Source organism: Monopterus albus, unplaced genomic scaffold (genome assembly GCF_001952655.1).
Source record: "Monopterus albus unplaced genomic scaffold, M_albus_1.0 scaffold139.1, whole genome shotgun sequence".
Lineage (NCBI taxonomy): Eukaryota > Metazoa > Chordata > Actinopteri > Synbranchiformes > Synbranchidae > Monopterus > Monopterus albus.
The window spans coordinates 346729-362843 of record NW_018128019.1 but is presented as its reverse complement, the minus strand read 5'-3'; the positions used below and the strand labels follow the sequence as shown (position 1 = coordinate 362843).

At 40.9% G+C, this 16115-nt stretch overlaps 1 protein-coding gene across 1 annotated transcript in view; it reads left to right on the top strand.

The window, feature by feature from the left end:
* Positions 1-16115, top strand: part of sdk2b (sidekick cell adhesion molecule 2b) — a 234493-nt gene that overhangs the window by 164347 nt on the left and 54031 nt on the right. Inside the window, 2 exon segments of the mRNA XM_020613837.1 lie at positions 11570-11676; positions 13903-14050. Of these exon segments, the coding sequence (XP_020469493.1) occupies positions 11570-11676; positions 13903-14050 (255 nt within the window).

The window sequence follows — 16115 nt, the reverse complement described above, 5'->3', positions numbered from 1 at the left end:
AATAAATATTAAACATACTGTACATGTGGCACAGCAATTTAAAATTTACTTTAAAGCTAGCTAGTGACCTAGCAGCACCTAGCCTTAGTCACATTTATCCACACTTTCCCACAGGTTCCCATAGTTCAAAACAGGTCATTCTTGCATATGCCTAATTAACTCAGTACCACAGAAATGAGGCAGTCACTAAATAAAATTCCTACAAAGAATCTAAAGGTAAGATAAACTTGCCTTACTGAAAGGTAACAAACTCAACATGTCTTTAATGAAGTGTGGGTTATTTGATGCCGGTAAGCTACTTCTAAAACATGTTTAAACTTTTTATAGATGCAGTTATTGTAGTAGTTTATTAGTTATTTATTATATAGTTAGTTTTGTCTGTTATGTGCATTATCTGCATTTTAGGTCTTGTATGGCTTTAAATATTTTTAGATAAAATACTCTGTCTGAAATGACATGGTTCAAGTCAAACTCTCTCTGTCTCTGTAGAGTAGTATAGTAGTCTGAATGCGTTTAGTTCCACATGGAATACTCTTCTATAAGTAAAACTAGCTCTTTTAGTTTTATTTTTTCTCCCTTTGTCACTGCCGACTCGCTCCCTTCCCCTTGTGGCATTGTGTCCTGCTGTACTACGGAGAGGCAGCGAACAAGCCAAAGGCGTGAACGACGGTTAGGGCTGGAGATAAACTGTTTTTAATGGTAACTGGAAGATCCTAATCATGTGGCAAACATTGCTGTTATCTCAGCAGTGTGTCTGCAACGATGCTGTTATCTCAGCAGTGTGTCTGCAATGAGTGTTTGTGTGTGTGTATGTGTGTGCGTGCAGGGAGCGGTATAAATGAAGCACTAGAGGACTGAAAGAAAGCTTGCTGACACACACTTTGCTGATCTTAGCTCAACTGTTGTGTTCATATGGGAGAAAGTGAGTATGTGAAAACAACAGGGTAAATGTACAAGCAACATCAGGTTTGTTGATGGAACTGGGCCTTTCTTCTGACCATCTCTGGAGACAGATAAGATGAGCGGGAAGAATGGGGCAGGAAGGGCAGACGTGACAATCAGGGGCTGGAGCAGTTGATCAGAATGGACTGTACTTGGGACTAACACTGCTGGTGCTTCAGGGGCCCTTGACTGTATTATTGGGTGTGGGATTGAGTGATAGAATGGGTAATTAAACTAGTATTCAAGCATAAAGCTGCACAAGACTGTGTGTGCGAGTGTGTGTGTGTTCTGTGTAGAAGCATGATTTGGAACCAGCTCAAACGGGCAATGCACAATATGTGTCATTTTATCAAATAACAGTGGTTGTGCTTGTTTTTAACCCCACAGTGCTCATGCATGGTATAGGTGGCGTTAGCTGCTAAAAGTAACCCACAGCAACAGAAATTATACATCCATAACACCCTATTTGTATAGCCAGTATTGATTATGCAGCCACTGAAAGGTTGCTTTTATTGAGTATTTTACAGCAACAGTCTACAATTTTGTGGTGTAGGAGGAAAACATTGATCTTTGACAACTATTCAGTTCTTTTCCTTTACCCTTTATAAGTGTAGCCCATTTGTTTTGTTTTGGTTATTGTCATTGGAGGAATTGGCTCAGCTGAACTGGCAGATGGCACAACATACCCTGTTTGAATAGCTACTGACTCCTACCCATCTGAGTTTTAGGGTATAGCTGGTGGAATAATGCGAACTCTGGGAATCATTAAGTGTGAAACTCCTCCTGCACAGAGAAACATAATCCAGAAACACCAACAAATAAGGCAATAACAATTTCCAGTCTTTAACATTTGATCACAAAGGGCAAGTGCAGCATGTGTGTTTTCTTTGATGGAATCTAACCATTAATTTCCTTGTGTATTTTCCAGCTTTCTGCACGTAAAAGGGTATTTGTGTGTGTGCGTGTGTGTGTGTGTGTGAGTGTGTGGGTGTGTGCGCAGTCCTCCTTGTTCCTCGAGTCGGCCTTTCTCTGTGCCAGGAGAGTGTTTGAGGAGAGCGGGTCCCCATATTAATGAGGTTATAGTAGAGGTCCCCCGTGTTGAGTGCTGTTTTAAATATTGACACCTTGTGACTTGACCTTGTGTCTTCTGGCAACAGATCAATACTGCAAGGTGTGTGTGTGTGTGTGTGTGCGGGCATTACTAATCAACATGTAAGTGTGTGTGTTTGACAGAGAGTGCTGGAAGACGTAAGAGAGTGGCACAGTTCTAGCGATGTGCTGCGGGGAGCGCCGCTCTTGGGAGAGCACAGGCTCGGCATTGACTGCTGTCACATAACAGCAACATCACCTACATAACAAGTGCCTGCCAGCCTCACACACACGTAGTCGCACCATTTGGCCAGCATTATGCATTCTTTGTTCTGAGATAATCATTTAAAAGATTTTTCTCTAAATTAAAATTCAGCTTAATTAAGATTGAAGATTATATTGGGTACAGCTAAGGATTTTTCAGCCAATGAGAATTACCCCACACACCATGCTAGTTGTAGATCAATTGGCTCATAATACACAAAATAACACCACAACTTTCTACCACACATTCAAAACCTTAGGGATGATTACCTGGCATGCCACTAGTTTTTATGATTCCAATTATTCTAGAAACTTAATTAAGAGGGTTAATTATTAAGACTTCAAGAGTCATTTTTGTTTGTGAATTTGTTCTTGGCTGGGTTGGTGGAGTATGTCCTCTGCTCCCTGTAGGGGAAATCAACATTTCCCCAATATTCATTTTGTCATCAGATAGACAGAGAAATCTTTTTTTTTTTTTTTTTACAAAGGAAAAAACAAAGTGGATATAAACAAATCAACTCGCAGAAGAAAATGAAATGGCATAATGGAGAAGACGTGACAGCCTCAGCATCACAAGTTCATGCTGACTTTTCATCTTTGTGTACTTACTGTCCCTTGTTGTCATTTTTTGAGGAGTGAAAATGAGTTTTTCCCACAATACAATCACAACAAAGGACGTGCTTTCTTGGTCAGCTCTGCTTTTCACAATCAAGACAGAAAATGAGATTAACATTTTGACAGCTAACATAATAGCGTGTCACTTTGATCTCCACTAATGATTGGTCTCTGAAAAACTGTGTTCAGAAACAGGCCGGTAATACATTAGTATTGTCTAGAGAAACATGACTTTTTTTCAAGCAATAGAGACACTTTATAGATAGATACTGTACAATATATACACTCATTTGGCATTTTATTAGCTAGACCTCACTAATACTAATACAGTCCTGCAGTAAATCCTCCTTCATGAAAGTGATGATGTCCTGTTTTTGTTCAAGCTGTTTTAGAGAGGTGGTGATTTTGGAAGGTGCTGACATGTAATGCGTTGTGTGTCATTGAGGCTGGGCTAAACAACAGAAACACCTCTCTGTATAACAGTACATCTCAACAGCAGCACAAACTACAGCCTCCAAAAAAGATCATGTGGCTGAATAAAAACCTCTTTAAATCCTTTTTAACAAAACCTGACCATTATCATATTAATGAAGCAAGGCTGTATTGCAGGTCTGCATTTGGTTTAGCTGGGTGTACCCAATGAACTGCCAACTGATTTGCAGCCATGTATTTCCTGAAAATCCCAATCCCATTTTCCCACCTTTCTTCACATGCTTGATCTCTGTCTCATCCTTCCTCTTTGTTCATCCTGTCTGCCTCCGTTTAATCCAATCACACGTGAAGTAACACAGGCATCCGTGTTTTTTTCTAAACAGATATAATTTCATGGTCGCTCTGAAAAAATTAACACAAGTTCAGTACAATTTTATTCCATGTCTGGAGGGAAGAGAGGACGAACTCCGCCTGTTAACTAGATGGAGATGAAGGAGAAGGAGGGGACAAGGTAGCGGTAGATGATGTGTGTGTGCAAAATCATATCTGTCTTTGATTATGTGATACACAGGATTGAGTTTCAAGCCATAGAATTAGACTAAATACATGTTAGGTTTGAACTTAGCCTAAAACAGGATTGTTCCATTGTTGAGTTTATTGGCTTTTTTTAAATGAAGGTTTACTGTTTTTGCCACATAAGAACAGAATGATCCTGAAAGTAAAATCCCCCTCTATTTTCAGCCGATTTTGGCTGCTGTAAACAGTAATTAATTATAAACAAACTCAGAATCCCCAAAAGGAAGAGTCCACCAAAGCCAGACAAATTGGAGACTGTCTTTGTTTCATAGTTTTCTCTTTGCATTCTCTATGAGGAATATAAACACAAGACCTAAAACCAGTTGCTTGTTAGCAAGTTTCCCATGTGTATATATGCAGATCGGGCGAAGGGTTAAGGTGGTTGTGTGGATAACATTTTGACATTCAGCTTTGCCTCTATAACGCACTTTCATTCTCATTTTCAATCCTGTGTTCTTTCTGTATGTTGCTTTCTTCAGTTTGGCACCATCCAGCACACCTCACACATCCCGCTGTTGCTCTCTTCCACACTCCATTGATTCACTGACTCAAGTTAAATTGGAATACGTTTCTGTTGAGCCAGTTTGTGATGCTCTCTTCTTACTCTGAATGCATTTCCTACACACCGGTTTTAATTTTCGCTTTGCGTTGAGGCTGTGAAAAGCATTTGCACTGTAATTAAAGTATTAAATGAAAAGTAAATTAAATTAATAATTTAAAACATGCAAGGCCATCTCACAAGATGAAATGATTCAAGTATTTTTGAAGAACCTACCTGCTACCATGTATTCATTCCCAAACCTTTCTAGAAAAATGCTTAAACAGGATCATTTACCTGAGTGGATGATTTGAAATATTTTGTTATCCTTGCTCATTTAGCCACCATGTTGGTTCTGATGAAATCAACCATATTCTTGTTAAGGAGGAGGAGTGGAGGTAACATCCAGTTAAAAGCAGAAAACTCACCTGCACTTGGATCTGGACTTGAATCACATCCAGACAGGGATGGCCAGGCCTTGGACAGAACCAGCTATCCAGCATCTCTTTCTAGATGACCTTAATGGATTCCCCTCTGTAACTAAAAACATCCATTTCCCATCTCCCTGGCATTTTCTACCCACAGCCCCCCAGATACAATAGATGCTTTTTTTTTTTACCTTCACCTTTTTGCACACACTCATTTCTTGTTTTCTGTGGTGGAGTGGAGAGAGTGAGCCAGAAGGTGCAAATGAGAGAGTGAGAGAAAAAAACAGATGGCATATTTCATTATACACGTGTACTGTGTGTGTCTGAATGAGTTTCACTGTCTGCCACTGTCAGCAGGTAAAGCTGCTTCTTTAATGGGTGATCTACAGCCAGGATTATGAAGTATCTGTATTTAAGCACAAAAACATCAGATTGCATTAATGACTATGTTCAGCCGCTTGGAATAAAATACTCTGGTGCCACAAATACTTGAGAATGTGCCATTCAAAAGCAGGCATTATGTGTAGTTATGGTTCCTTGAGCCGTCTCGACTGAAACAGTTAGTTGGTTAAAGAAAAACTGGCAACTATTCCAGGGTGTTCCTGTGGTTTCAGGCAGCTTTTTTTTTTTTTTGTAACATCAACTGACTAGCTTCCTTGGCCAACACACTGTAGCTTAGCTTGTAAAACCAGGTATGTTCTGTTCATTCACAAAAATTACTCCCCAGCAAACTTATAGCTTACATAATCACACATGTACAGTATGCTTTGCGGAAGCTAACCTTATCGATGGCTATAACCACCATCCCGAGTTAGCTTGGCGATGCTGCCGATCACATGAATGTTCATCTATATTGTTGATTGACAGGTCATGCCTGTTGCCAGCTTACATTTCATTTTGAGATCATCACTTCTGTTATTTATTTATTTTTTTTTTTACACAGTTTTTACATTCATTCACTCGTTCGGCTTAAGCGCTCTGCAAAAACACTGCGCCTGTCTATGGTAGGGAAAATCCTGGATTCTTATAATCGATTAACCGTAAGCCAAAGCTGGTTCCAGCTTTTCATATGTGAGAATTAGTTGTTTGTCTAAAATGATAATAAACCAAACATCTTTTGAGACATTAGAATATACCCCCTTGCTGAAATTATAGTTGTTAATTATTCTCATAATGCATTGACCAAATGATTTATCGAGAAAAGAATCAGTAGATTAATGAATTATGAGAATAACTGTTAGCCCTAGTTAAGACAGTTTGGTATGAGTTTACATTACGCTGTGAGTTTGACAGTATTAGGCTTTATGCTTGTTTCTATATTTCAGTCGACCTGTATAATGTCGCGTGGGCATGAAACACATTTGAAAGCAATCAACTTTTACAGGGATCATGTTTGGTAAAGTGTAGAAAACATAAACAGACAATAGTTTGTGTAAATTGTTGCCAGTTGTCCATCTGTTTTATTCTTAGAAAAGATAGGACATGTGGAGGCTCTCCTCTGGGCCTGTAGACAAATTACACACTATTGATTTCCAGTAGCTTAAGCCACAAGCCCCATTACCTGTCAGTGTTGTTGGCTGTGTGGTGAGCTATAAGAAAAGGTAGCAAGATCAGAATGAAGACCCGTCCTGAAGAATTTAGAAGAAATCTCATTATGTGATTGAATATACTTTCAAAGGACATTGGGCCAGTGAGGAGATGCTACAAATGTGCCTGCTCAATGTATTTGTCACACAGTAGCGTTGTACTTGACTTTTCGTTTTCTGTGATGGATATTTTTAGTCATGATATACACAGCGCAAGCAGATAATCATCCTGTTAGAATAATGACACACATCAATCCACCATGTTCTCTAAAACAAATAATTAGGCAGTCAAAAGTTTGCCACCCCTTACTGAATGTTTATAAGCTCTTGAAGTCTCACAACTGTGCCTCATTGTTGTCTGTGAACTCATTAACAAAAGTAAAGTGACACAAACTGCTGTGAAAGGGTGATGACCTTTTCATAAACCCCCAAACAATAACATGAGGGTAAAAAACATCATTACAAGTGAGCCGTGACACACTGTGCTTTTCATCTGCTTTTATTATGAGCTGTAAAATAAATGTTGCATGACATGATGTATCGCAAAAGACACACATTTAGGTTTCAAATTATTTGCCCTGTTTAGCAGAGAAATTACATGAAACCAAATGACAGGAAATAACTTTAAAATGATAGCAGATGCATTGATGCCAGGGATAAAAGATGCGCCTTCACCACCTCATCCTAGATTTATGATGGGTCATAATGTATCATGATTAACTTTCATACAGTTGGGGTATAATCACTATGTCCTCGTGATGTGTGAGTTTCTAACCTTATTGTATAACTAGCTATTTAAGTAAAATGTTCCCAGGGCTAACTTTGGGCACAGGTATGATGTTATTATGAGAACACTCACTAAACAGTTGTCAAAGATGATCATTTTTCCACTCATCATCTCTGTCTTTCCCTCCCTCTTTCTGTCTTTGTCTTCTCATTCTTTCCACACTCTGCCTTCCTCCTTCTCCTCCAGCCCACTTCAAATCCCATCTTCCCTGTTTCTCATGTCTGTCTCCCTGCCACTCCTCCATCTAATCATTTCTCTTGAGTGGGGCTAATTAAGGGGGATCTGACGGAGTGCGGTGACCACAGAAACATCAATCAATCTTTGTCCAACGCAGCGAGCCCCTGCTGACTCCCCCAACCTGCTGCCAAGGCGCACAGCTCCACAAAGGTTAATTGTATTCATCATATAAGGGACAGAGTGAGAGAGGGAAACAGAGAGAAAGTCACCCTGAAGGTTCCGGCTCTGGACTGAATTCTCTGAGGCCTGAGCAGGGTTAAACTTGAACCACCTGCCAGCTACTTCTCTCCTAATGTCTGCTTCTTCTCCAGCCAAACTCTGAACATCTTTACTTGCATTTCACATTATTCCATCATCTCTTCACCTTACCTCCCTTACATCTGTTCATAAGACATATACTGTATGTACTTATAATAATTTAGTTAATGGAACATATGAAAGGAGTCACACATCATTTAATAGAGCCTTCTGATTAGATGATTAAGCCTTAAGAGACTTTGGGCCAAAACTCATTTAGTCCTATGGGTTCAACTGACACTGCTGCTAATGAGGTTTGATATTGCTTCTTTTTTTTTTTTGTTATACATATTAACAGCCTTCCAACACACCCAACCATTTGTTATTGTGGCACAGTTTCCATTTGTTAGCAGCTATTTCCAAAGCATAGCACATCTTTCTAGACAAGCTATCAAAATAACAAGTGAAACTTTCCTTTCTATGGGTGATAATAATATCACAAATGAGATGATAATTAGAATGAATTATCATTTCATTTCACTTTAATCACTGAGCCTAGGATCATGTTCATATTAGCCAATTTAAGTTCGGGAGAGGGGGTTACTTTGCATTAACCAATCAGTAGTGAGTAAAGCTGTGTCATTTACAGAAGCTGTTGCTGCTTAGAACAGCTATCTCTTCACAGTGAGCATGAGAAAAGTGCAGATTCAAGAATTATTATTTCTGCCAACAACCAGATATGCTGGCTTCATAATCATTCAGGCTCATTACCATTTTGGTGGCCATTTTCTGTTGTCATGTTTTGTGTAAAACAAATGCAAACTGAGCAGATGCAGTTCTGGTAAGCTTTATATGTATTATATTATGTATATTGGAGCCAGTCAGTCTTCTCTTTCTTGTCGCCAATGTCTCAGTGACCAAGCTACTCCATGCCTGGCAGAGGTTTTATTCCCCTGGAAGCATGACGGAGCACTCGGGTCTTCTGGTCAACTTCTGTTAGAAGTCCCAAGAACTAGGTATAAGCGATGGGCGACCACGCCTTTTTGGTGTCTGCTCCTAAATTGTGGAACATTCTACCAGCTGCCATTCACTCTGTTACAGGTCTTGCACTTTTAAAAACCAAACTAAAGACCTATTTTTTTACCCTGACTTGTATCTCTCAGTAGTGCCCTGACATTTTTTGGCTTGTCTTTTTGAACTCCTGTTTTTATTTTTCCTAAATTTATTACGTTATATTATCTTACTATGTTATCTGTTGCATACAAAGCCCTTGTTTATGTGAAGTAATTGTTGTTATTGATGTGTTTTAATTCTTAACTTGCTTTTACACACATCATTTTATTTACTTTTTACTATGTTTTTAGATGTGTAAAGCACTTTGATAGGTAGTTTTAAAGGGCTATATAAATAATCTGATTTGATTTGAAACTTTAATTAAAAGGCAAGTAGCCTTACATGAAGTCCAGGCAACCAAAACCAGTCAGGGAAAACAGAGGCAAGGTCAAAGTCTGTCTGTTGTGGGTGGGAAGGTGACAGTGACAGGGGAAAGGCCAAACTGCGCAGGTCTGAACCACTGTGACAGCTACTTTCCATGGATGTAGCTAAGTAGCTGGCCTGCTACAAACAGTACGATGATGACATCTCCATCCTTAATCTCACACCCAAAGCTCCGATTGGTCTGTTGTTTCTCCAGCTGGGGGAAGCAGCTGTCAGTGAGTACACCAGACCTATTTGAATCTGAATTTCAGAGGTCTGGAACCAGAGTACTAGCAACGTATGCACTGATGTCCCTTTTTATTGTGAGTGACAAAGCAAACCAGCAGGTGGCTGCTATGAATGGGTCAGTAGTCTTGCCTTTTGAAATGTTGCCAGAAATTGATTTCCCTGACACATACACACTGGGTGACAAATGAAAGAAAGACCTGAACTGAGTGGAGAAACAAAACAAATGCAGATGCTTCCAGACAAAGCACGAGAAGTGACTGGAGGATTTAATCAGTATGGGTAGTGGTAGCAGAATAGTTGTCAGCCTGATCAGACTCTCAAGGACTTCAGAAGATATGTTGGTTCTATGTGGGCAAGTTTGTTAGAATGAGTAGATTTTATATTTGGTTTCATTCAGCAAAGAATGTGTTTGGTACGATCATTTTACACAGCCTCTTAAAGTTGGCTATTTCATTTCATTTTACTTCTTTTCCCTTTAGCCTCTGGGAGTCTGTTAAAGTTATGCTTGTGAATTCTTTTTATATATTTGTTGCTGACTGCAGAGTAGTGAAGAGGAGTGCATACACATAAATGAGTGCTTATTTTAGAGGGACAATTCTTATGAAGGGCCCTATTATATGACTGCTTAGTCCCACATTTTAGCTTTATTTTTTTATGCATCAAGTTTTCTCACAAACAGCTTGTCGAAGCACTCCTGGACTCTTGAATGGCCACTCTTTCATCCACTTGCACTGTTCCAAAACATTTATTTATGCAGTAAACTCTTTAAGGAGGGGTTAAATGAAAATGGGACTTTTCGAACAAATTGCATGTGGTTACTGTAGAAACAGGGACATCCTATCACTGAAGGTTGCACCCAGACATACGGCCTGGCAGTGCTCTAAGCACGCTCGGGCACATACAGTATCATGCTGGAATGTGACAGCAGAGATGGCAAGCGCACTCCTACTGGCAACTGTTTCACCTCCCACAAGAAATATTTATTTTGACAAGAATATGATGTGCCAGCGTGACTCAAATTAAGCATGTACAACTTGCTGTAGGCTAATTCACTACGTCTACATGTTGTGTTGCCATCTAACTTGGTGCTAGAGACTATCTGTGCAACCACTTAAACAACTGGCCGCTCTGTGTATCTCTCAGTGCACCACCATTTATTAGTTATTAGAAGGCAGTTCAGAAGTTGATGCTTGGTGCTCTGAGCAGTCTGAATGTCTGATCTCTAAAGTACATCAGGCAAAAGCCATTCTGTATCCTGGTTTTCAGGCAATCTCTCACAGACATACCCGAGAGTGTTGGAGATATTGATGCACACTAACAGACTGGTCAGTCATTCACAAGTGCTGCTTTCTAGCAGTTGAATCTACAAGATTCTAGTGTGATTTACACTATATCTCTACAGTTTTCAAGGCGTTTTTATTAAAGTGTTAGCGGAGCATTGGCAGAATTAATGATAGCCACCATTTTTATTATCCTCACTTGACACATATTCTTTTGGCATCACCTGTATCACCAGATGTGGTACAACATAAAATACAACATATCAATTCAGTACAGTCCCTGACACACAGCGCCTGTATAAAGTAAATGAAACACTGCCTCCGCATGGCAGGGAGGCAGTACTGCCACCACAGCTGGACACTGAAGCCAAGGTCATAGAGAGAGTGTTTGCTGCTGAAGACATAGCTTCAACCTTTGTCCCAGGGGATTTTCTGCTTGTGTGGCATGTGTGTGTATGTTTGCATAGAAGACAGTTTGATCCAAGTGCCCGTAGTCTGTGCCTGTCTTCGTAAGTGTGTGTGTGTCTTGGGGGAGCTTCACTGTGGGTTAGCCTCTTGAGCATCATTATCATTGGAATAAACAACCGCTAAGCTCTGATGTCCTCTGTGCCCTTGCTCCTCTATTAAATGGACTTACGTATGTATGTGCGCTCAGACTCTGAAGTGTGTTTGTGCCTTTTCAGCACGGTCGTGCTTACACATTTGTTATAGTTCCCTTCCAAAAGCACCCTTTAGATTTCTACTTATGCCTTAATTAGTTTACCAGATTATTGCAATTTAAGAGAATTCACATCTATATCTTGCATGTTTCTATTTGTGTGTGCTTATTAAAGGTACCTAATCCCTTCACTGGACCGCTCCCATGCTGGCTTCTACCGCTGCATTGTCAGGAATCGGGTGGGAGCCCTTCTACAGAGGCGGACAGAAGTACAGGTGGCCTGTAAGTATTCACATGAGATGCAGGTTCAACACAGATGAATGGACCCGATAGGGGGATAGATGTGATAAATGAGAGTGTGTGTTTGTGTGTTTGACTGCCTGCAGATTACACAGTACAGTCTGCAGAGTACAGACTGATTGGTTGCCTTTGTATCAAGGACTGACTAGGGAGGGACAGATGCTGGCAGGGTGAAAGATCTACCTGCATCTCATTCGGGGCATTATCAATCCAGACAGCTGTTCCACTCAGCATTCTCATTAGATTGATATTGTTGTCGTGGTTGTTTTTAACTTTGCTTCATTTCTATTTGACCAGTGCTTATTTCATTCTCTCTTTGTTGTCAACAACATCTGTGATTTCTTGGCGAAAATGGGGCTCAGATGCACCGTGTTTTTGTAAATCTCCAGTGCCGGTTTCAGGCCGATCAGCTCCCTTGTCTTGTTAACAAGCTATTACAGACACACTGCAGAGGTGTCTGGAGTGTTGTCATGTTGAATCCACCCCATCCCACCACCACGCATCGTAGGCACAACCATCCCATGCCCATTATTCTGCTGTCCTAGGCTCATTGGCTTCCTCTTGTTCCAGTGACATTTGAGTGGCTGTGACTGTACCTAACTCAACAATGCAGCCAACCAGAATGAGAGACAAAGAGATGGGACTGAGACAGAGAGGCCCTAACGGTCCCACCAGTCAATTTCTTTAGTACTGGGCAAACATAGCGTTGCTGTAGCCGGCTCCCTCCCGCATCTGCTCTGTCCTCCAGCAGTCGGACTCATTGTTGCTTCTTTTTGTTCTTGCTTTCCTCCCTCTCTCATGACCTCATCTGTTGTCTGGCCACCACTGCTTTCTATTTATTTCTTAACATCCACCCCACTGTTATTCTGCTTCTCTTTATTTCCACTTCTTCCCATTTCCACAATTCTCTTCATCCCCCTCATCAGTTGCTCATGAAGGGGTATGGAGAGTTTAAAGGAAGAATTAAGGACACCTGCGGAAGAAATGGATGAGACGGACAGGGGAGGGAGTGGGGGGATAGATAGAAAGGCAGAAATGAGAAGGTATTCCATTGAGGCAGCACATTTGGGATTGTGGTGACGCACCTCGGTGAAAGGGAAACATGCAGAGGCATTAGAGATTAGGGAAGGGGAGGAGGACATCGCATCGCTGAAACTGCAGATCAAAGTCAGGGGATTTGAACACTTCACAGATTCTCATTTAAGCTAAGCGCCGCAGCTGCACTGCAAATCCAGATTACCTTTTTTATTCTCTTTGAAAGAGAGCGGGGGAGAGAGAAATTTAAGATTGCCATCAATGCACAACCACTCCAACATCCCTAGTTCAAAGCGCCATACCTCGATCCTGACATGTTTCAAAGACATTATTTCTAAACTGAAATTGAGTGTTTGATGTACTGTTCAAATGATCTCAGCAGAGTTTTCTTCATTGTTTCCCTCGAATTAAAAAGGCAAATGTATGATCTTAAGGAATTTAGCTGTCACTTCTTCAAACCTGAGTCTACACTTTTTATTTCAGACGGTGTTGGAGGAAGAAAAGACAAAGCCTGCATTTTACTGCTGCTCTATAAAAGTTTACAGTCAGCATCAGCCAATGTGACTGCATCGGAGAATTGCACAGCTGAGATGGAAAACAACAACTGAAGTTGGGAACAACTGCTGTAAAATCCATCAAAAATTCCAAGCCTGCCCATAGATCTCACTTGCAAATAGGCAGAGCATGGAGCAGGAATATTAGCGCAGTATTTTTGTCAGCTCTTAAGATATAATGAGGCAGGGGAGAAATAAAACTGCTGTAATAAATGAAATGTATCAGGAGATAATAGAATCGCGGCAGTGCTGGTCATCTACTGAGTTGAGTAATGCACACATTTAGAGTGTGATCAAGATTAATTGCCCTTGATGCGTCTACACAGGAGGATATGGAATGTGAATATGAGTCAATTTAGCGTCCCCTCTGTGTCCCTCTGTGAGTCATTACATCTTGGTTCCTTCTAGCCTCTCTTGATGTACTGTGGAAACCATGGCAACAACACTGCGTTGTACATCAAAGCAGCGCAATTTCAAAACAGAAAGCAGATGGCAAAAGCTCTGTGAGCAGCAAAAGTCAGGTTCTTGAAAAAAGGCAGATTTATGCCTGTGACTTAACATCCCCCTTTCCTTTCTCACACTCTGTTTTTGTGTGTAATGTTCCTGTATTTTCCTGTAGTTATGGGCAGTTTTGAGGAGGGTGAACGCACCCAGTCAGTCTCTCAGGGAGAAGGCGCCGTTATTCCTGCACCACACATTCGCAGCTTCCCCCAGCCACAAGTCACCTGGTTCAGGGATGGGCGCAAGATCCCACCCAGCAGTCGCATGTAAGTCCTTCTTTTTAATACTTGTGTGAAACTTTTTTGTGCTTTACTTTGTATTTCTTTGATTCTGTGGATGCTTTTAGGTGCTTTGTTTGTTCTCAGAGGTCTTTGAGTGTTTCAGTCTGAGAGCTTCTGTCGTTTGTCATCCATCTGGCAACATTTTGAGCCAAAAGAGTCTTTGAATTTCTTCTTCAGAACAAGGGCCGAGACCAAAGCGGTTTCGGCAGTGTGTGAAATAAAATCACCTCTTTGTTCCTTATTTTCTTTTTAAAAGAAAACACCTACCAAACACCTTTACCTCAGCTTATCTATGTCTCTTTCTCATTTTCCTCCTCTATGCCTCTCTTCATTTTGGTCTCAAAATTGGAGGTTGTGTTTTCTCAGGTCAGCTATCAGTGTTTGCCAGCCGGCAGCGGTGGTCCCATCAGTGCCCGAGGGCTAGTAAGCACTAGAGCCACAGACAGTCTCAAATGGGATTGTTGTTTTGCTTTCCCATTTTCTTCATTTACAATGGAAGTGTGTAAATGGAGAGGTGGACTGGGAAAGAGGCGTTTTCTCTCTGTCTGCTCTGCGGCCCAAGGAAGGACCAGTCGCCAATTTTGGTAGTTTCGTGGATTGTGACAGTCTGACAGTAATGCTGGAGATTCAGTAATGCTGTTCTAGTAGTAGCCTTGAGGTAAATTAAATAAGCAGAAATTAACACAATTTTTCATAATAGCCCTGTTGATACTATAGTTCCCATAATGTATGTACATCTACAGTCAAGGTGATAGGTCTGATTGGCTTTTTTATTTTGTGCACAGGGTTATTTATTTTTTACACACACCTCTGACTTCCTGTCTTTGTGTGTGTGTGTACACAAGCATGGCATGTGTGTGCTAAGAAGGCACTTATCCCCATCTCATCACATCTGCATTTCTTCACAGTGGGAGGTTACCTTGTCCTTGGTTAGAGTGAGTCTTTCTTATCAGCTCCTCATCATCAGTAATCATGCCCTGACCTAGAATGACAATGAGACTGACAGCACGAGAAGCCGAAGGCCGTGGAAGGCTTTGGTGGGCCACTCACTTTCAGTCTTCTTGTGGAAATCTTTTCATTTGATGAATAGTGACACTTCGTTGATGATGTTGGGGAGATGGATTCATCAAAGAATTTCAACTTTTTATGAATCACAATTCTTTCAGTTCCTTCTTCTCTCTCTTCTTTTCTGATTTATTTCTTCTGTCGATGTCACATCACACTCTCTTCTCTCTCTTCCTCACTCTTTTTGCCTCTATTATCAGCCATCCATTGTGTGTACATAGTTTCTATTGAGCCTCGCTTCCTACCTTCTAGCTCTGAGAATGCTAATTCCATGCACACTACTAAGGTCGCTGTGTGCAAATAAGCACCACTGATAACAGGCAGCCTTTTTTTTATTGAAAATCACTTAATTGAATTTGATTCGTGCCACTAGTGTTGACTCTGTAGAGGCATCAAAGTCTTACTAGTCGGGGAGACTGAGAATGAGAGAGATCGGCACCAAACCACAATATGCTGCAATGTATAATGGTTAAATTTATTGTGAGGCTGGTAGTTCCATGCCATGCTTCATCCTGAGTCTAGTTATAATGTGGAATAGCAGTGAGGAGAGGAAGAAGAATGAAGAACAATACCGATGGACTGCAACCATGATCACTATTCTGTCTTTCATTTACAATGTCTCACTTTCCCACACTGGGTTTTTCACACCTTGTTCTATCCCCTCACATTGTCCCCTGCTCCAGCTATCCCTCGTCAGGTGTCATAACTTTAATTTGCGGACTCTCCGGGGGTTCCTCTCGCTGCTTCTTCCTGTGCACTGCTTAATCACACCTCGGCAATAGAGGAGAGGGGGGGAAAGCAGCCAGGCCCAAAATAACTGTAGTAATCACCTTCAGCCAATCTAACAGCTAATAAAATTCACTCTTCCTCTGCACGCTGTTGTACTTCAACTACATCTCTTGTCGCATTGTGTTTACACTGATATTGTAATTAGTTTGACCTGCAGTGTGTCAAAATTCTAGCAGTCGCTTCTTCAAAAACAAAA